The 22,529-nt window shown below is 47.0% G+C and overlaps 1 protein-coding gene across 1 annotated transcript in view; it reads right to left on the minus strand.

Annotated features, from left to right (window-relative positions):
* The window catches only part of LOC144509018 (protein phosphatase 1 regulatory subunit 12C-like), a 100,324-nt gene that overhangs the window by 73,288 nt on the left and 4,507 nt on the right, over positions 1-22,529 (minus strand). The window contains exons 2-3 of the mRNA XM_078237274.1: positions 16,948-17,078; positions 476-594 (exon numbers count right to left, since the gene is read on the minus strand). Of these exons, the coding sequence (XP_078093400.1) occupies positions 476-594; positions 16,948-17,078 (250 nt within the window). The remainder of the gene's footprint in view (positions 1-475; positions 595-16,947; positions 17,079-22,529) is intronic.

The raw sequence follows: 22,529 nt of genomic DNA on the forward strand, positions 1-22,529 counted from the left end.
CCTGGTATGGTGGGAAGGTCTTATGAGGAAAGGCTGAAGGACTTGAGGTTGTTTTCGTTAGAGAGAAGAAGGTTAAGACGTGACTGAATAGAGGCATACAAGATGATCAGAGGATTAGATAGGGTGGATAGTGAGAGCCTTTTTCCTCGGATGGTGATAGCTAGCACGAGGGGACATAGCTTTAAATTGAGGGGTGATAGATATAGGACAGATGTCAGAGGTAGGTTCTTTACTCAGAGTAGTAAGGGCGTGGAATGCCCTGCCTGCAGCAGTAGTAGACTCGCCAACATTGAAGGGCATTTAAATGGTCATTGGATGAACATATGGATGATATTGGAATAGTGTAGGTTAGATGGGCTTTAGATTGGTTTCACTGGTCGGCGCAACATCGAGGGCCGAAGGACCTGTACTGCGCTGTAATGTTCTATGTTCTACATTATTGTACTGCCCATTGTTTCCAGACGCCTTGACATACCCTGCTTGTTAATGTGATCCTGCAGCAGGGTCTCCATGTAGTCCTCCTCTGCGAGGTCAATAGGCAGCTGCCCGTCACTATTCACAGCAGCAATGTTGGCACCATGGCTGATTAAACACCTACAACAAATTAAATTGAACATGGATGGTTACAGTTGGAGATAAAAATAAAGAAATATAATTGCTGGGGGAGATATGTGCAGAACACCACCAGGAATTAAAGCAGGAAGGAAGCCAAGATGAATAACAATCAAAATCTCTCAGCTTTAAGGTGGATGCAGAAGGCTAAATTGGAAGAGGTTTTTCATAGAATCCCTACAGTGCGTAAAGAGGCCATTCAGTCCATCAAGTCGACACCAACAACAATCCCACCCAGGACCTATTCCCGTAACCTCACATATTTATCCCCTAACCCATGCATCCCAGGACACTAAAGGGCAACTTATCACAGCCATTCCACCTAACCCGCACATCTTTGGACTATGGGAGGAAACACGGAGCACCCGGATTTGATTCCCGGCTTGGGTCACTGTCGATGTGGAGTTTGCACGTTCTCCCCGTGTCTGTATGGGTTTTTTCCGGGTGCTCCGGCTTCCTCCCACAGTGCAAAGATGTACAGGTTAGGTGGATTGGCCGAGCTAAATTGTCCCTTAATGTCAGGGGGACTAGCTAGGGTAAATGCTAGGGTTATGGGTTAGGGCCTGGGTGGGATTGTGGTGGGTACAGACTCGATGGGCCAAATGGCCTCCTTCTGCGCTGAAGGATTCTATGAGATGCTTGGGAACATCACCCATCTGCAGGTTCCCCTCCACCTCACTCACCATCCTGACTTGGAAAGATATTGCCGTTCCTTCGTTTTTGCCAGATCAAAATCCTGGAACTCCCTTCCTAACAGCATTGTGGGTGTACCTACACAATATGGACTACAGCAATTCAAGAAGGTGGTTCGCCACCCCCTCCTCAAGGAGGATAGCCAGCGTTGCCCAGATATGTTAAAGGAATAAATAATATAAATTGTCTCAGACTCTTAATTTTTTTAAAATTACCATTCTGCGGTTATGATCTGATGTTCTAATTTGCACAAATAAGAAAGAATTAAATACAAGAGTCAAGCTTGCAAATGATCAGGATATAGAAAATATATATTTTTTCACTTTGACGGTAAGTTGACAAAACTTAGTCATAGTAAATGCAGATACGTAATCCATAACATATGGATCTAATTTTTTTTATTCATTCATGGGACAAGGGTGTCGCTGGCTGGCCAGCATTTATTGTAAGAGTTTTAACAACACCAGGTTAAAGTCCAACAGGTTTATTTGGTAGCAAATACCATTAGCTTTCGGAGCGCTGCTCCTTCGTCAGGTGGAGTGGAAACGCGCAGACACGGGGAGAACGTGCAGACTCCACATAGACAGTGACCCAAGCCAGGAATCAAACCTGGGTCCCTGGTGCTGTGATAGTTCAAAACAGAAAGAAGCCATTCAGCCCTACTGGTTCATTCCGGCATTTATGCTCCACATGAATCTCCTCCCATTCATCTGCACATCCTTCTGTTCCCTCTTTTTTGTTAACTCATTCTTGGGATGTGGGCATAGCTGGCTAGGGGTTTGTCAACCCCAATTCACCCTCAAGAAGGTGGTGGTGAGCTGGTTTCTTAAACAGCTCCAGTCTATGTGGCATAGGTACACCCACAGTGCTGTTGGGAAGTTCCAGGATTGTGACCCAGTAGAGGAACGGTGATATATTTCCAAATCAGGATGTGGGTGGCTTGGAGGGGAGCTTCTTGGTAATGTTCCAATGTATCTGCTGCCCTTGTCCTTCTAGGGGGGAGTGGCTGTGGGTTTGAAAGGTGCTGCTCAAGGAGCCTTGGTGAGTTCCTGAAGTGCAGGTTAACCCTGATAAATGTGAGGTGATTCATTTTGGTAGGACTAATTTAAATGTGGATTACAGGGTCAAAGGTAGGGTTCTGAAGACTGTGGAGGAACAGAGAGATCTTGGGGTCCATATCCACAGATCTCTAAAGGTTGCCACTCAAGTGGATAGAGCTGTGAAGAAGGCCTATAGTGTGTTAGCTTTTATTAACAGGGGGTTGGAGTTTAAGAGCCGTGGGGTTATGCTGCAACTGTACAGGACCTTGGTGAGACCACATTTGGAATATTGTGTGCAGTTCTGGTCACCTCACTAGAAGAAGGATGTGGAAGCGCTGCAAAGAGTGCAGAGGAGATTTACTAGGATGCTGCCTGGTTTGGAGGGTAGGTCTTATGAGGAAAGGTTGAGGGAGCTAGGGCTGTTCTCTCTGGAGCGGAGGAGGCTGAGGGGAGACTTAATAGAGGTTTATAAAATGATGAAGGGGATAGATAGAGTGAACGTTCAAAGACTATTTCCTCGGATGGATGGAGCTATTACAAGGGGGCATAACTATAGGGTTCGTGGTGGGAGATATAGGAAGGATATCAGAGGTAGGTTCTTTCGGCAGAGAGAGTGGTTGGGGTGTGGAATGGACTGCCTGCAGTGATAGTGGAGTCAGACACTTTAGGAACATTTAAGCGGTTATTGGATAGGCACATGGAGCACACCAGGATGATAGGGAGTGGGATAGCTTGATCTTGGTTTCGGATAAAGCTCGGCACAACATCGTGGACCGAAGGGCCTGTTCTGTGCTGTACTGTTCTATGTTTCTATGTTCTATGCATCTTGTTGGTGGTACACACCGCTGCCACTGTGCATCGGTAGTGGAGGGAGTGGATGGGGTGCCAATCAAGCAGGCTGCTTCATCTTGGATTGTGTCAAGCTTCTTGTGCTATTGGAGTTGCACTCATCCAGGCAAGGGGTGGGTATTCCATTGCATTCCTGACTTGATATGCAGACAGGCTTTGGGGAGTCAGGTGGTGAGATACTTGCTGCAGGATTGCTCGCCTCTGACTGCTCTTGTAGCCGTGGTACCAGTTCAGTTTCTAGTCACTGGTACCCCCAGAATGTTGGCAGTGAGGGATTCAGAGATGGTAATACCATTGAATGTCATTGGGCAATGATTACATCCTTTCTTGTCGGAGATGGTCATTGCATGGCACTTGTCAGGCGCGAATGTTATTTGTCACTTGTCAGCCCAAGCCTGGATATTGTCCACATTAGGACACGGACTGCTTCAGTATCTGAGGAGTGTCAATCAACAATCATCACATCTGCCCTTATGATAGGAGGAAGGTCATTGATGAAGCAGCTGAAGATGGTTGGGCCTAGGACACCACCCTGAGGAACTCCTGCAGTGATGTCCTGGGACTGAGATAATTGACTCTTGTGCTAATGATTCAAATCTGGAGAGCTTCGCCCCCAGAATCCCATTAACTCCAGTTACGCCAGGGGTCCTTGCTGCCACACTCAGTCAAGTGCTGCCTTAATGTCAAGGGAGCAATTCTCACCTCACCTCTGTTTTGTTTTGCGCATGTTTGAACCTAGGCTGTAAAGTTGTCAGCAGCTGAGTGGCCCTGGCGGATTCCAAACTGAACACCAATGATCAGGGTATTGCTAAGCAAGTGCCACTCAATAGCATTGTTGATGACGCCTTCCATCGACTTACTGATGGGGCAGTAATTGGCTGGGTTTGATTTGTCCTACTTTGTGTACACAAGGCACACACACCACAGCAATTTTCCACATTGCTGGGTGGGATCCCAGTGTTGTAGCTGTACTGGAATAGCTTGGCTAGAAGTGTGGCTAGCACAAGTCTTCAGTCCTACCGTATGAACATTGTAAGGACACATAGCATTTGCTAGCCACTGTGCTACCATGCTATCCCGGCCTCATCTTTTGCACTGATATATTGAGCTCCCCACCATGGAAGATGAGGTCCTTGTGCAGTCTTGTCCCCTAGTGAGTTGTTTAATTGTCCGCCACCACTCATATCTGATGCATGCCTCTTCGTCCAATTTTAAAGCTCTGATAAAATCTTGAGAAAGAGAAGGTAGAAAATATGTATTTTAACATAGAGGATGCATGGAGAAGGAATGCAGAACAGCAATAAGCCCATGCTCTACTGCATAGCATTTATGAAGAGCAAAGTTAGGAAATGGAAAAGGGTGGTAAAGTTTAGAACTCTCCTTTCACAAACAGCAGTCAATTGTTAATTACAAATCTGAGATTGTTAGAGTTTTTTGTTAACCAAAGGTTATGAAGAAATAGGAGACAAAGGCCTCATGTGAGGCACACAGAGTTAGGTCACAGATCAGCCATGATCTCACTGAATGTTGAAAGAAGTTCAACAGGCAAATGTCCTAACCGTTGTTGGCAGTAGAAATTCCTAAATAACTGATCCAACACTCAAGCTGGTCTCAAAGTATCCGTTCAAGCCAAGACCATGGATTTCTCCTCTTACACGGGGCTAATCTACAATAAGCTGCTAGGTGGCACCTTTAACTCACAAAAGAGGCCCCAAGGTGTAGCGACAGTAAGAAGTCTCACAACACCAGGTTAAAGTCCTACAGGTTTATTTGGTAGCACGAGCTTTCGGAGCGCTGCCCCTTCATCAGGTGAGTGGAGAGTTGGGTTCACAAACACGGCATATATAGACACAGACTCAACTGCAAGATAATGGTTGGAATGTGATTATCTTGTCTGCTTTCTTGCATCTGTGTAGAAACTTGATGTCTGTGTTGATATGCGCGATCTTCTTGGATCGCGCATATCGCTCCTCTCCACAAGGTGTAGCAAGGAAGGGAAACAGATAAAGGGATGGACACGAAGGCATGGAGGGAGACGCATGAATAGTAGACAAAACCAATAGAGAAAATGCTGGAAAATCTCAGCAGATCTGGCAGCATCTGTAAGGAGACAAAAGAGCCGACGATTCGAGTCCATCTGCACTAGAAACATCAGCTCTTTTTTCAGCATTTTCTCTTTTGATTTCAGATTCCAGCATCCGCAGTAATTTGCTTTTTTAAAAAAAGTATACAAAAGTTTGATCAAGAAAGATTGGTCTTAAGAAAAAAAGTGGAAAAAAGCGAGGGAGTTCCAAAGAATATGTCTCAGGCAGCTGAAGGCTCTGATGCCAAAGGCAGTTAATAGTAGAGATGGAGAATGAGATATAGGATAGGGAGAGACCAGGGCGAGATTTGAAGTGGAATTTAAATTCAATGCATCGGTAGGCCAGGAAAGTGTGTCATGCACAGACATGGAGCGTTTGGATTCCTAATGACCCTATAGTTCAGTGCACGCTACAGTAGTGGGCGGCACAGTGGTTAGCACTGCTGCCTCACAGCACCAGGGACCCGGGTTCAATTCCCAGCTCGGGTCACTGTCTGTGAGGAGTTTGCATGTTCTCGCCGTGTCTGCGTGGGTTTTCTCTGGGTCCGGTTTCATAGAATCATAGAAACCCCACAGTCCAGAAGGAAGCCATTCGGCCCATCGAGTCTGCACTGACAACAATCCCGCCCAGGCCCTATCCCCACAACCCCACATATTTACCCCACTAATTCCTCTAACCCACACATCCTGAGACACTAAGGGGCAATTTACCATGGCCAATCAACCTAACCCGCAAATCTTTGGACTGTGGGAGGAAACCGGAGCACCCGGAGGAAACCCACGCAGGCACGGGGAGAATGTGCAAACTCCACACAGACAGTGACCCAAGCTGGGAATCGAACCCAGGTCCCTGGAGCTTGAGGCAGCAGTGCTAACCACTGTGCCACCGTATCGCTGTCGCGTTTCCTCGCACGAGATGTGCAGGTTAGGTGGATTGGCAATGGCAAATCCGCGGGGTTATGTGGATAGGGCGGGTGGGTGGACCCGAGTAAGATGTTCTTTCGGAGGTTCGGTGCAGACTTGATGGACCGAATTGCCTCCTTCTGCACTCTGGGAATTCTATGGTTAAAAGGTATTTGGCATGTTTCTGCCAGCACTTCAAATATAATATTCTATTTGATAGTCTAAACCAAATGATAGAAGCTTTTGGCTATCTGCTGTAACACTGCCTTCTGTGACCCGATGTTTAATTTTACTTCATAATACTGTGAAGTGCCTTGGGAATGTTAATTACGATGTGGAGATGCCGGCGTTGGACTGGGGTAAGCACAGTAAGAAGTCTCACAACACCAGGTTAAAGTCCAACAGGTTTATTTGGTAGCAAATACCATAAGCTTTCGGAGCAATGCTCCTTCGTCAGATGGAGTGGTCTCTGTTCTCCTCGGGGCGGGGGGGAACAGAGACCACTCCATCTGACGAAGGAGCATTGCTCCGAAAGCTTATGGTATTTGCTACCAAATAAACCTGTTGGACTTTAACCTGGTGTTGTGAGACTTCTTACTATGTTAATTACATCAGAGGCACATTTGCCACACAAAGGCATGTTGTTGTTGCATTGGACAGAAGCATCAGTTTAGGCGACATCTACCAAATTCCCGGAAGAAACAAGAACCCTACATGTCCTTTAGAAGTTCTAAATCTTCAGCTTTGCTATTGTTTAATGTTGCCTTCCCATCAAACTAGAGAAAGTTAATAAAGAACAATGTAAAAGGAAGAATGCTATTTCAATGTGTCCCCTGTAACAGTCGTACAAACATTTTACACTGATGTAAAGGGAGGCTGAAGAAATACATGCTGCTATTTTATTAAAGTGAATCAGTTCCATTTGCTGTGCATCTAGTGAGGCCTCAGATCTTATCAGTTGTCTCATTCCAACAATTAACTATCCTTGAGAGTGAGTGCAGAGGAGGAAAAGAAAAAAAGTAGGGGGTGCCTGAGAGGGAGAGAAAGAGAGAAAAAAAAGAGAAAGAGAGAAGAGAGAGAATTAGTTTCATTAGATATCCGGCAGAAAAGTTTATTTATTTGTCACAAGTAGGTTTACATTAATGCCGCAATGAAGTTACTGTGAAACTCCCCTAGTCGCCACACTCCGGCGCCTGTTCGGGTACACCGAGGGAGAATTTAGCACAGCCAATGCACCTAACCAGCACGTCTTTAGGACTGTGGGAGGAAACTGAAGCACCCGGAGGAAACTAACGCAGACACGGGGGAGAACATGCAGACTCCGCACAGACAGTGACCCAAGCCGGGAATCGAACCCGGGTCCCTGCCGCTGTGAGGCAGCATTGCTAACCACTGTGCCGCCCATGAAAAAATCTCAACTCCTCTTAACTTTGAAAGCTCATTGCAAATGAAGAGGAAAATACACGTTTCAGTTTAAAGGAATATTGGGACAGAATGAGTTTGTGGGTTTTTTTATTCCCTCCAGAGAAAAGCTTGTTGTTTTCAAAGGGAGGTTAGTCCATCAGGGAGGGGATTGGTTAACTATCGGTACCACGTTGTATCCTGTTCGACTCAATCTCAAGTCACTGCCGGCAACAGTTCCAGTCCGACTAACATCAAAACATCGGTGCTTTACCAGAGTGGTTCCCTCTCAAAACTAGTTTAAAATCGATAGTTGTACCGCGGGTACTTTCACTGTTAAAATAGGACAGAGTTCAAAACTGACACATTCACATTATCCGTTCATAGACTGAAAGTCTGGTATCTGGAAGTACCCGATTATCAATTTCTATCCCCACATTTAGAATGGAAACATCCCATTTAAAAAGCACGTGCGTGGCAATTACACCCCCCGCCCCCACTCAAAAACAGTGCCACGACCCCCCCCCCCCCCGCCCCAAAAACAGTGCCACGCCGCAACGGGACAGCATGACTGTAGGGTAAAAATTTCCTTGATTAAATCCCCTTCACCCAAAGTGCTATATCTAACTCCTTGAAAACATACAATGTTTTGGCTCAACTACGTTCTGTGGGAGCGAATTCCACAGGCTCACTGCTGTCTGGGTGAAGAAATTTCTCCTCATCTCAGTTTACCCCTTATCCTCAAACTTTGACCCCTAGTTCTGGACTCCCTCACCATCAGGGATTTTTTTTCTGAATCTACAAGTGACAGGTTATGTTAAATGACTTCATGTGCCAATTTCTCCTCATCTCAGTCCTAAAAGGTTTACCCTGTAACCTCGGACTGTGACCCCCTGTTTCTGGACACCCCCACTATTGGGAACATCCTTCCTGCATCTACCCTGTCTAGCCCTATTTGGATCTTATAAGTTTCTATGAGACTCCCCCTCGTTCTTCTAAACTCCAATGAATATAATCTTAACCTTTAAACTGGAAACAGAATTACATTTGCATTCTAGTCATAGAATAGAATCATAGAAACCCTACAGTGCAGGAGAAGGCCATTCAGCCCATCGAGCCTGCACCAACAACAATCCCTCCCAGGCCCTATCACTGTAAGCCAACATATTTATCCTGCTAATGCCCCTGAACCTAAGGGTCAGTTTAGCATGGCCAATCCACCTAACCCGCACATCTTTGGAATGTGGGAGGAAACCGGAGCACCCGGAGGAAACCCACGCAGACACGGGAAGAATGTGCAAATTCCACACAGACAGTGACCCAAGGTCAGAATCGAACCCGGGTCCCTAGCGCTGTGAGGCAGCAGTGCTAACCACTGTGCCACCGCACTGCCCCCATAGTCCACGTATCCAATGGCACTTCAGCGAGAGACCGACCAGCATTTCCGCAAGGTCCAAACTGTACATTACAGAGATGGATAGAAGGGAACAAGATGTATTTGAAAACACTCATTCTAAGCATCCAGCACAAACTGTCTTTGAGAGTGTGACGAGAGGGTCCAGTCCAGATTCAGGTGGTGGTATGGTTAGAAGGGGTTTGGTGGCACGGTGGTGCAGTGGTTAGCACTGCTGCCTCACTGCGCCAGTGGCCTGGGTTCAAATCCAGCTTGGGTCATTGTCTGCACGTTCTCCCCATGTTGTCTGCGTGGGTTTCCTCCGGTTGTTCTGGTTTCCTCCCAGTCTGAAAAATGTGCTGGTTAGGTGCACTGATCAGAACAGGTGCTGGACTGTGGCGACTAGGGAAGTTTCACAGTAACTTCACTGCAGTGTTAATGCAAGCCTTACTTGTGACTAATAAACAAACTTTAGAGGTACAAGAGGTGCCTGAGCGAAACAATGGAACCACAGGAGTCAACAAATGCTGAGGGAAAAGGGAATGAAGAGTTGAGACGGCTAACTGCCAATATGGAGGGCTGGGCCCTGCTCCTTTGTTTGTACTCCCCAACTCACTTCAAGGAATACAACGGTTAATACAGATGGACGTAGCTTATTAGCAAGACTCTCATTGTTTAGAGCAGCTCAAAAGGATGGGCTGTTTCCAAGAGTGCAAGTAGCATACCACCAAATGTCTAATGCAATATTCATAAGACCACAAAACTGGAGCAGAAATAGGCCACTCGGCCCATCGAGTCTGCTCCGCCATTCAATCATGGCTGATATTTTTCTCATCCCCATTCTCCTGCCTTTTCCCCATAACCCCTGATCCCCTTATTAATCAGAACCTATCTATCTCTGTCTTAAAGACACTCAATGACCTGGCCTCCAACGGCAAAGATTACCATAGATTCCCCACTCTCTGGCTGAAGAAATTCCTCCTCATTTTAAAGGATTGTCCCTTCAGTCTGAGGTTGTGCCCTCGGGTTCTAGTTTTTCCTACTAGTGGAAACATCCTCTCCACGTCCACTATTCTGCTGCTCTGTCTTGCTTTAAAGCCAAATACATTATTGCTGCGTCTTTTCAAGCCAAGTAAAGGCTAACTGCTTGGAACAGATCCTTGGGTCAATTAAAAAGTAAGAAGTTTAACAACACCAGGTTAAAGTCTGGTTAAAGTGTGGCTTTTGCTACCAAATAAACCTGTTGGACTTTAACCTGGTGTTGTTAAACTTCTTACTGCGTTTACCCCAGTCCAACGCCGGCATCTCCACATCAATTAAAAAGGTCAGACCGAGACTTTTTCTTATACTCCATTTCAAAAAATTGACGTCTAAAGTTAATTAGAAGACTCTCAATTAGTGAGCTTCTTTCTACATACATTGGAATTACAAGAAAAAATAATAAAAAGGTAGAAAACATTCCAGCATTAGCCTGTCCACCCCCCAGTCACTAGTGATTATGTGAGTCCATCAGACCATTTTCTGTAAGCTTTTATTAATAATTCTTCAAACATTTCTTTCATATAGTGGATTCATCAGTCTTCAAGGACTCAGGGGCACCAGAAGCTTGGGGTCATTTTTGTCAAGAAATCTAAAATCTCTTTATTCAGGAGAGATAGGTCAATTGACAGCAAAGACCCTTTAGCCACTGCCCCCAGTACCACGAACATAAAGTAAAAGTAAAGTTTATTTATCACAAGTAGGCTTACATAAAAACTGCAATGAAGTTACTGTGAAAATCCCCGAGTCTCCACACTCCGATGCCTGTTCGGGTACACTGAAGGAGAATTTAGCATGGCCAATGCACCCTAATCAGCATGTCTTCCAGACTGTGGGAGGAAACCGGAACACCTGGAAGAAACTCACGCAGACATGGGGAGAACGTGCAGACTTTGGATAGACAGTGACCCAAGCCGGGAATCGAACCCTGGTGCTGTGAGGCAACAGTGCTAACCACTGTGCCACCCTGCCGCCCATGTTGACGCAGAGGAGAAACAATCAGGGGATTAACTGGACTCCTCCGGGTTACAGTTGTTGGGAGAGTTTTGCAGACTCCTCTGGTATCATAGAATCCCTACAATGCAGAAGGAGGCCATCTGGCCCATCGAGTCTGCGCCAATTCTCTGACAGAGAATCTGACCCAGGTCTATCCCCCATATTTAACCTCACCAAACCTACATAGCTTGAGACACTAAGGGGCAATTTATCATGGCCAATCCACTTAACCTGCACATCTTTGGACTGTGGGAGGAAACTACAGCTCCCGGTGAAAACCCACGCAGACACGGGGAGAATGTCTGTGTGGAGTTTGTACGGTCACCCAAGGCTGGGAATCGAACCTGGGTCCCTGGAGCTGTGAGGCAGCAGTGCTAAGCACTGTGCCACCCACCCCCGTATCTCAATGATGGGCCCAAAAATCACATTCCCAATCCTCCGATTGCCTTTCAGACATGTCCAGGTTGCACCATCTTTAACTGCTCCTCTTGGCATCTCGGAGAAGCCAATCTTGGATCAGGAACATCGGTACACATAATGATGACACTGCTGCCCACCCACCCCTTCCCCCCACATTCCAAATTGCTTCCTGGCGCCACAAAGGAGATATGGGGGTGGGGTACAGGTGACCATAAGCATGGACAAAGAAAGAGGTCTTAAGAAACATTGCAGACCCTCATTGTTCCACAGGAGCAGGCTGAGGGTAAGGGAGCTTGTTTGTGCACTAATTTATTTAATTATTTTTCAGTTAAATTAGTGAAAAAAATCGGAGGTTTTTTTTCTAAACAGGAAATAGGCCCAGCAGCAGCCTGGGAAGGTTTTGGAGGGTTTAAAAGTAGGCCGCACCTTTGAGCGGGCAGCGTCGTTAGCGGGCAGTGGAGTGAGCAGGGGACAGAGTGAGAGCTATAAGGGCTTTGGCTCACAGGGCTTCGGCACAGGCGAGGAAGGTTGTTTGTTTGTTTTTCTTCGGTTACACCCCCTTTTTGTTTTATCCCAAAAACTAAAAAGGACATGGCTGGTATGAGTGGGAGGCCAGTATACTGCATTCGGTGTGGGATGTGGGAGTTCCTGGAGACAACTTGCCTCCCGGAAGTCCATATCTGTGCCAGATGTGTGGAACTGCAACTCCTGAAGGATCGTGTAAGGGAGCTGGAGCTGAGGCTCGATGAACTCAGTTTAGTTGGGGAAAATGAGAGAGTAATAGATAAAAGTTATAGTCAGGTAGTGACACCAGGGTCTCGGAAGGAAGACACGTGGGTCACGGTTAGGAGGGGTAATAGTCAGAAGGGTGATGTGCCAGAAAGTACCCCAGTGGCAGTCTCCCATAAAAGAAAGGGATGGGCAACAGATGGGAGAAGGGAAGGGAGTGAGCAGTCTGTAGAGGGATCCCCTGTGGTTGTCCCCCTCCAAAATAGGTATATTGTTTTGGATTCTGTGGAGGGGGATGACCCTCCAGGGGTAAGCCACGAGGACCAGATCGCCTCCACGGAGACAGGCTCAGGGGTCCGGAAGGGAAAGAAGGGGTTTAGGAGAGCGATAGTTGTGGGGGACGCAATGGTTAGAGGCACGGACAGGCGCTTCTGTGGGACTGAACGAGAATCCAGGATGGTAGTCTGCCTCCCTGGTGCCGGGGTACTGGATGTCTCCGAGAGGGTAGGAAGCATATTTAAAAAGGAAGGTAGTCAAACTGATGTGATTGTACACATTGGTGGAAATGATGTAGGTAGGAAGAGCAGGGGGGTCATACGAGAGAAATTCAGGGAGTTGGGTGCTAGGCTAAAAAGTAAGACCTCCAGGGGAGCAATCTCTGGACTGCTCCCGGTGTCTAGTGCAAGTGAGGCTCGGAACAGGGAGATTCTACAGTTGAACGCATGGCTAAGGGACTGGTGCAAGAGGGAGGGTTTTAAATTCATAGATAACTGGGAAATCTTCAAGTCAGGATGGCAACTGTACAGAAAGGATGGGTTACACCTTAACTGGAAGGGAGCAAATATCCTGGCTGGGAGTTTTGCTAGAGTGTTTCGGCAGGATTTAAACTAGTGTGGCAGGGGGATGGGGAACAAAACAGGAGGTCAGTAAATACTGAGGCTGGGGTTGAGCTGGGGGCCAGGGCAAGGCTAGCTAAGAAGAGGAGCACTCTGAAGGAGGAGGACCTGACTGGGCCTGGAGGTCTGGAGTGCATCTGCTTCAATGCGAGGAGTGTAACGGGTAAAACAGACGAACTTAGGGCCTTAATGCTTATGCGGAATTTGGATGTGGTTGCGGTGACGGAAACTTGGTTAAAAGGACAAGACTGGCAGCAGAATATTCCGGGGTATAAGTGTTTTAGGCGAGACAGAGGAGGGGCTAAAAAAGGTGGGGGAGTAGCGATATTAGTTAAGGAGCATATTACCGCGGTGCAGAGGGTAGACAACTTAGAGGGGTCATGTACTGAGTCGCTGTGGGTGGAACTCAGAAACAGGAAGGGTGCAGTCACTATGCTGGGGGTGTACTACAGACCACCCAACAGCCCACGGGAAGTGGAGGAAAGGATATGTCAGGAGATTCTGGATAGGTGCAGAAAACATAGGGTTGTTGTAGTGGGGGACTTTAATTTCCCTGGCACAGACTGGAAAGTGCTTAGAGCTGGGGGTCCGGACGGGGAGGAATTTGTAAAATGCGTACTGGAAGGTTCTTTGGAACAGTATGTAGATAGCCCGACTAGAGAGGGGGCTATACTGGACCTAGTTCTGGGAAATGAGCCCGGTCAGGTCGTCAAAGTTTCGGTAGGGGAACATGTGGCAAATAGTGACCACAACTCTGTTAACTTTAGGATAGTAATGGACAAGGATGAGTGCTGTCCTACGGGCAGGGTGCTAAATTGGGGGAAGGTTGACTATAGCCAGATTAGGCAGGAATTGGTGGATGTTGATTGGGAGAGGATGTTCGAGGGTAAGTCCGCGTCTGGCATGTGGGAGTCTTTTAAGGAACTATTGATAAGGCTGCAGGATAGGCATGTGCCTATAAAAAGGAAAGATAGGAAAGGTAGGATTCGAGAGCCGTGGATAACCAGGGAAATTGAGGATCTGATTAAAATGAAAAGGGAGGCGTATGTTAAGTCCAGGCAACTGAAAACAGATGGAGCTCTGGAGGAATACAGAGAGAGTAGGAAAGATCTCAAACGGGGAGTTAGAAGGGCAAAAAGAGGTCACGAGATGTTCTTGGCAGGCAGGGTTAAGGAGAATCCTAAGGCATTCTATTCATACGTTAGGAACAAAAGAGTTGTCAGGGAGAAAATCGGACCTCTCAGGGACAAAGGAGGGGAATTATGCTTAGAACCCAAGGGAGTAGGGGAGATCCTAAATGAATACTTTGCATCGGTATTCATGAAGGAGAGGGGCGTGTTAACCGGGAGTGTCTCGGAGGGAGGTGTTGAGCCGTTAGAGAAAATCTCCATTACAAGAGAGGAAGTGTTAGGTTTTTTAGGGAACATTAAAACTGACAAAGCCCCAGGGCCTGATGGCATCTATCCTCGACTGCTCAGGGAGACGAGAGGTGAAATTGCTGGGCCTCTGACGGAAATCTTTGTTGCTTCTTTGAACACGGGTGAGGTCCCTGAGGATTGGAGGATAGCGAATGTGGTCCCGTTGTTTAAGAAGGGTAGCAGGGATAACCCAGGAAATTATAGGCCGGTGAGCTTGACGTCCGTGGTAGGGAAGTTGTTGGAGAGGATTCTTAGAGACAGGATGTATGTGCATTTAGAACGAAACAATCTCATTAGTGACAGACAGCATGGTTTTGTAAGAGGGAGGTCGTGCCTTACAAATTTGGAGGAGTTTTTTGAGGAAGTGACAAAAACGGTTGATGAAGGAAGGGCCGTGGATGTCGTCTATATGGATTTCAGTAAGGCATTTGACAAAGTCCCACATGGCAGGTTGGTTAAGAAGGTTAAGGCTCATGGGATACAAGGAGAAGTGGCTCGATGGGTGGAGAACTGGCTTGGCCATAGGAGACAGAGGGTAGTGGTCGAAGGGTCTTTTTCCGGCTGGAGGTCTGTGACCAGTGGTGTTCCGCAGGGCTCTGTACTGGGACCTCTGCTATTTGTGATATATATAAATGATTTGGAAGAAGGTGTAACTGGTGTAATCAGCAAGTTTGCGGATGACACGAAGATGGCTGGAATTGCGGATAGCGAAGAGCATTGTCGGGCAATACAGCAGGATATAGATAGGCTGGAAAATTGGGCGGAGAGGTGGCAGATGGAGTTTAATCCGGATAAATGCGAAGTGATGCATTTTGGAAGAAATAATGTAGAGAGGAGTTATACAATAAATGGCAGAGTCATCAGGAGTATAGAAACACAGAGGGACCTAGGTGTGCAAGTCCACAAATCCTTGAAGGTGGCAACACAGGTGGAGAAGGTGGTGAAGAAGGCATATGGTATGCTTGCCTTTATAGGACGGGGTATAGAGTATAAAAGCTGGAGTCTGATGATGCAGCTGTATCGAACGCTGGTTAGGCCACATTGGAGAGAGTGCAGAGAAGGTTTACCAGGATGTTGCCTGGTATGGAGGGTCTTAGCTATGAGGAGAGATTGGGTAGACTGGGGTTGTTCTCCTTGGAAAGACGGAGAATGAGGGGAGATCTAATAGAGGTGTACAAGATTATGAAGGGTATAGATAGAGTGAACAGTGGGAAGCTTTTTCCCAGGTCGGAGGTGACGATCACGAGGGGTCACGGGCTCAAGCTGAGAGGGGCGAAGTATAACTCAGACATCAGAGGGACGTTTTTTACACAGAGGGTGGTGGGGGCCTGGAATGCGCTGCCAAGTAGGGTGGTGGAGGCAGGCACGCTGACATCGTTTAAGACTTACCTGGATAGTCACATGAGCAGCCTGGGAATGGAGGGATACAAACGATTGGTCTAGTTGGACCAAGGAGCGGCACAGGCTTGGAGGGCCGAAGGGCCTGTTTCCTGTGCTGTACTGTTCTTTGTTCTATTCCAGGTGTTGCAACCTTTAGTCACGTTTCTAGCGTCAAGTCACAATTGCAAATTGTTACAGCTACATTGGCCCCCCTGTTCTGTTAAAAAATGTCAACCGGGATAGTCAATGTGTGAAGAGGATCACTTTTGCAGTTTTAATGCGAGGCCTCTCCTAAGGCAGAGTGAAGAAGCCGCAGACTGCGTTAGCACAATTTAAAATAGTACTTAAAAAGGGATTGCTTAGGAAAAAAAATAAACTGAAGCTCGAATATTTCTTGCACAAAGCACCCAATTTCCCTGCAGTCAATGCTGCAAGTGGGGCTGTATGAAGTATCGAATTTTCTCACTTTGAGCAAATATAGTAAAAACCTTTCACACCCGGTATGAAACTTTGACACCTTAGTTAAACACACACCGTGACTGCAGTTGCTTGATATTTCAGCCACCCACACCAATACTGCACCAAACAACAACTTGGAGTTAGAGATCACAAATGAATCATTAGCAACCCACACAAAGCTAATGAAATGTACTGCAAGGCCTTGGTAAGACGCCAGATGATTACTACTCTCAACTAGCCGGCGGCACAGTGGTTAGCGCTGCTGCCTCACAGCGCTAGGGACCCGGGTTCGATTCTCAGCTTGGGTGACTGTCTGCGTGGAGTTTGCAGGTTCTCCCAATGTCTGCGTGCGTTTCCTCCGGTTTCCTCCCACAGTCTGAAAGATGTGCTGGTTAGGGTGCATTGACCTGAACAGGCACCGGAGTGTGGCGACGAGGGGAATTTCACAGTAACTTCACTTCAGTGTTCATGTAAGCCTTACTTGTGACTAATAAATAAACCTAACTTTAACATTTAGCCAGGTTCCTCAGCAGCCGTGCTGAGTTCCACACATCGGCAAGTTTTAACTTGGGGGAAGAAAGACATTGCATCTTTAGCATATAGATTGTGAATTTACCAAAGTAATGTTAAAACTTACTCAACAATTTCAGAATAGCCGCACGATGCGGCTACGTGCAGTGGAGTCCATCCCTCATTATCCGACAGGTCAACATTGGCGTTATGTGCCAGCAAAAATTCCACCATTTCCAGATTTTCATCTATACATGCCTGAAAAAGATACACACACTGTGTGAGACAAGAAATGGAATGCATTCCCTAACATTTTCCTTCTGCAGAACAGGATCCATTCTCACGGGTACCAACGAAAAAATATTTTCACTGGATCATAGAATCTCTACAGTGCAGAAGGAGGCCATTCGGCCCATCGAGTCTGCACCAAACACAATCCCACCCAGACCTTATTCCTGTCACCCCACGCATTTATTCTGCTAATCCCCCCTGACATTCGGGTCAATTTAGCATGGCCAATTAACCTAACCCACACATCATTGGACTGTGGGAGGAAGCCGGAGCACCCGGAGGAAACCCACGCAGACATGGGGAGAATGTGCAAACTCCATAAAGAGAGAATGACCTGAGGCCAGAATTGAACCCGGGTCCCTGGCGCTGTGAGGCAGCAGTGTTAACTATTGTGCCACTCTGCCTAACCTGATTACATTTCCTCCCAGTCCAAAGATGTGCGGGTTAGGTTGATTGGTCATGCTAAAAATTGCCCTTAGTGTCCTGAGATGCGTAGGTTAGAGCGATTAGGGGGTAAATATGTAGGGATATGGGGGTAGGGCCTGGGTGGGTTTGTGGTCGGTGCAGACTCGATGGGCCGAATGGCCTTTCTATACTGTAGGGTTTCTATGATTTCTACATCCTTGATATGAGCATCATTGGCAAGGTCAACATATTTACTGCCCATCAGAAGGTGCTGATGAGCCACCTTGTTAAACCACTACAGTCCACGTGGTGCAGGTACACCCAAAGTGGGGCCAGGAACAGAGCTCCGGGAATCTCAACCAGAAACAGTGAAGGAGCGGCGGCGATGCAAGTCAGGATGGTGTGGGGCATGGAGGGGAACTTGCAGTCAGTGGCGTTCCCATGCACCTGCTGCCTTCGCCCTTCGAGATGGTAGAGGTCACGGGTTTGGGAAATGGTGCCGCAGGAGCCTTGCTGAGTTGCTGCAGTGTGCCTTGTATATGGTGCACACCTCTGCAGTGCATCAGTGGTACAGGAAGTCAATACTTAAAGATAGAGTGTCAATCAAGCAGGTCGCTTTGTCCTGGACGATGTTTCACCTCTTGAATGTTGTTGGAGCTGCATTCATCTCGGCAAGTGGAGAATATTCCATCACACTCCTGATTTATGCCTTGTTTCGACGACGGACAGGCTTTGAGGAGTCAGGAGAGGAGTTTCTCCCGCCCTATTCCTCTAACCCCACACATTTGCCAGAGCCAAATCTCCTTCGCCTGCACATCTTTAGTCATTAAGGGGCAATTTAGCACGGCCAATCCACCTAACCTGCACGTCTTTGGACTGTGGGAGGAAATAGGAGCACCCGGAGGAAATCCAAGCAGGCACGGGGAAAACGCGCAAACTCCACACACTCAGGAATCAAACCTGTGCTATCCACTGTGCCACCATGACTTGTCGAAACATCACTCATGTAGTTCAATAATGGCATGGTGGCACAGTGGTTAGCACCGCTACCTCACAGCGCCAGGGACCCGGGTTCGAATCCCGGCTTGCGAAGTTTGCACATTCTCCACCGTGTCTGCGTGGGTTTCCTCCCACAGTCCGAAAGATGTGCTGGTTAGGTGGACTGACCATGGTAAAATTTTCCCTCAGTGTAAATCACAGGCGCCGGAGTGTGGCGACTAGGGGATTTTCACAGTAACTTCATTGCAGTGTTAATGCAAGCCTACTTGTGACATTAATAAATTTAAAAAAGCTCCTGTAAGGCACCTTGGGATGTTAAGAGGTGCTACATAAATCAAGTAATTGTCACTTTTTAAAAAATCTCCTTCCCTAATAGTTTTTTTGCCTATTATTCCCATGTGTGAACCCAGAGGAAAATCTTGGCACGGTGTCCAATTGAAGAAAGCATTACGAGTCAACTCAATCCACGCAGCGAGTGCGCCCGAGCAAAATCAGTAACAAATTACCCGTTGCACCTTGGAGTCCCCAAACCAAGTTTTGCAATTAGGTACCAGTGACATCATACACGAAACACTTTCTTGGCTCACATTACAACAATTAAGAATCTGCAGCCCAGAAACCAGCCTCTCAGCCCATTGGTCTGCGTCACCGATATATATTTATATTCCACGTGCGCCACCTTCCAACCCATCCTATTCCTATCATATCATCTAGCGCCTGCCTTAAAATCGTTTACGCAATCGACCTCAACTACTCACTGTGGTAACAAGTTCCACATTCTTACCGCTCTCTGGGTAGAGGTTTCTCCTGACTTCCCTATTGGATTTATTAGTGCCAATCTTATATTTATGAACCCTCGTTTGGGACTCCCCACAAGTGGAAACATTTCATCTCTGTTTACTCCATCTAAAACCTTTTGCAATGTAAAAGATCTAACAGGTTATCCCTTGGCCTTTTACTTTCAATCTTTCTTGCCAAGTCTAAAATCTCAGTTCTGGTACCATTCTGGTTATTCTTTCTTTACATTCCAGTGCCTCTGTACCCTCTTGGCAATAGGGTAATCAGGACTCTGCTCAGTATTCCAAGTGTGGTCTAACCAAGATTCTAGACACATTCATAGTCCCAGTTGGTAGAAATCAGGAAGCAGAAACCACTCGTTCTACTTGGAGGCAAATGCTCTGCAAGTTTATTTATTTGTGTCACAAGTAGGCTTACATTAACACTGCAATGAAGTTACTGCCACACTCCAGCACCTGTTCGGATACATTGGGATGGCACGGTGGCACAGTGGTTATCACTGCTGCCTCACAGCGCCAGGGACTCGGGTTCGGTTCCCAGCTTGGGTCATTGTCTGTGTGGAGTCTGCACGCTCTCCCAGTGTCTTTGTGGGTTTCCTCCGGGTGCTCCTGTTTCCACCCACAGTCCCAAGACATGCTGGTTAGGATGCATTGACCCGAACAGGCGCTGGAATGTGGCGACTAGGGGAATTTCACAGTAACCACATTGAAATGCTAGTGTAAGCCTTACTTGTGACAAATAAACAAACTTTAACATTTATTGGGGGAGAATTTAGCACGGCCAATGCACCCTAACCAGCACGTCTTTCGGACTGTGGGAGGAAATTGGAGCACCCGGAGGAAACCCACGCAGACACAGGGAGAACATGCAGACTCCGCACAGACAGTGACCCAAGCTGGGAATTGAACCAGAGTCCCTGGTGCTTGTGAGGCAGCAGTGCTAACCACTGTGCTGCCCCAGTTTGTAGCGAGCTTATCTTCTCCCTGGCTGCAAATGACCAAAAATCATTGGGGTGACTTTGCATTTGCACTTTGTAAAAAATGATTGCAACATTGCTGCAGATGGTGTGTGTGTGCGCGCACAGTGCGGCTGTATTTATCAGTTGCCTGCAACATCACTTTGTCTCGTACACCGAATCAAGCGGAAATCTACTTTGGTGAGGAGAGGGTGTGCTCATGGGTTATGTCAGGTTTAACCAAAACAATTGTGATTTATGTCCTTTTGTGCTGCAGCCCTTGATGTTCTCAGCAAGCGTTAGGATGGGGTTTTTTTTTTGTTGCTTTTTCTTTTGTAATGCCACAGTTCCTTATTTTTGACATTTGAATTTAGTTCCCTCCCCCAGCACCCCCCCGCCGCCTCAGTTGGTAATAGACACAATGCAGTTGTGTCCCAAGCTGTACAGGCACGGAGGCACAGTGGCCAACACTGCTGCCTCACAGAGCGAAGGACCCGGGTTCGATTCCTGGCGGCGGGTGACTATCTGTGCAGAGTCTGCACCTTCTCCCAGTGTCTGCGTGGATTTCCTCCAGGTGTTCTGGTTTCCTCCCACACTCCAAAGACGCGCGGGTTAGGTGGTTGGGCTATGCTAAAATTGCCCCGTAGCGTCTGAGGGACTAACTAGGGTAAATGCATGGGGTTACGGGGATAGGGCCTGGGTGGGATTGTGGGTCGGTGCAGACCCGATGGGCCGAATGGCCTAATTCTGCTCCTATGTCTTATGGTCTAATTTTAAAAAAACAAGGTGAGAGACTAGTAGGTAACTGGGTATTCAAAGGCATTGGGAAGTCTTCGTACATAAACCACATTGACACTAAAATCAACAAGCAGGTACTGCCATCAATTTGCAAGTCAAATGGTTGGAAAGTTCCTATTGCAAGCAGACTGAAGTGCAAGAGTAAAGAAGCCTTGCTGCAATTTTGTAGCTGGATCATCATATGTAATTTTGGTCTCTGCTCTTTTTGCTTCCAAGGACATACTTGCCTTAGCGGGGGCTGCAACAAAGGTCCATGAGATCGATTGCACAAGATGGCTGTCCTACCAGAAGATATGTTTGGATTTGAGGGGGACGTGAGGCGATGTCATTGAAACAAATGGTTTTTGAGAGGGCTTCACAGGGTAGAGGTTGTGTCCCCCATCTGGGGAACAAAGAATTGGGGGAATTATAATCTCAAAATAAGGGATCAACCATTTAGAATCAAGGTGAGGAGAGACTTCTTCAGTCAAGGGGTTACGAATCTTTACAACTCTCTAAACTCAGAGATTAAAGTTTTAAAGTTATTCATTTATTAGTCACAAGTAGGCTTACACTCACACTGCAGTGAAGTTACTGTGAAAATCCCATAGTCGCCCACACTCCGGTGCCTGTTCGGATACACTGAGGGAGAATTTAGCACGGCCAATCCACCTAACCAGTACGTCTTTGGATTGTGGGAGGAAATTGGAGCACCCGGAGAAAACCCACGCAAACACGGGGAGAACGTGCAGACTCCACACAGACAGTGACCCAAGCCGGGAATTGAACCCGGATCCCTAATATCAAGGAATCGGAATTGGGGGATTGCAGAGATTACAAGGAGCAGCAGGGCTACAGAGGGATTTGAAAACAAGGAGAACCATTTAAAAATCAGGATGCAGTTGGACTGGGAACTAATGTAGGTCAGTGAGCAGAGCTGGGAGGGGAGCAGGGGTGTTACGTTTGAACTGGATGGCATAGGTTAGGATTCAGAGAAAGCTTGGAGCAGGCAGGGAGGGACATTGCTGCTTGAACGTAGGAGTTGGAACCGGTCAGGGAGTTGATTGCCGAGAAGGGTCATTGCCAAATATAAAGATTGGGAGGAGGTGGATTTTATGTCAGGTCAAGCTGAGAAAATACATTTGCATTACGCGCAATTCATCCGGTTAAGACAGACGCAGTTGGTCCAGAAAGAAAACCCAGACTCGTTAGAAGGGGAAGCAACGGGCTGTGGGGAACAAGCAGAAATGGCTGATAATACACAGATCGATCAGCATTTGTGAAGGACAGCTAGGACTTGCATTCATCTATCGCCTTATCTTATCCTCGGGTGTTGCACAACAAATGAATTCCCTTTGATGTATAATCTTGTATACAACAACTTGTATTTATACCTCACCTCCAAGTTAATCAAATGGCCCACGGAGGCTCTCAGGAGCACAATCAGATAATAGCTGACTCTGAGCCAAGGCATTTGGACACAT

Source organism: Mustelus asterias, chromosome 21 (genome assembly GCF_964213995.1).
Source record: "Mustelus asterias chromosome 21, sMusAst1.hap1.1, whole genome shotgun sequence".
Lineage (NCBI taxonomy): Eukaryota > Metazoa > Chordata > Chondrichthyes > Carcharhiniformes > Triakidae > Mustelus > Mustelus asterias.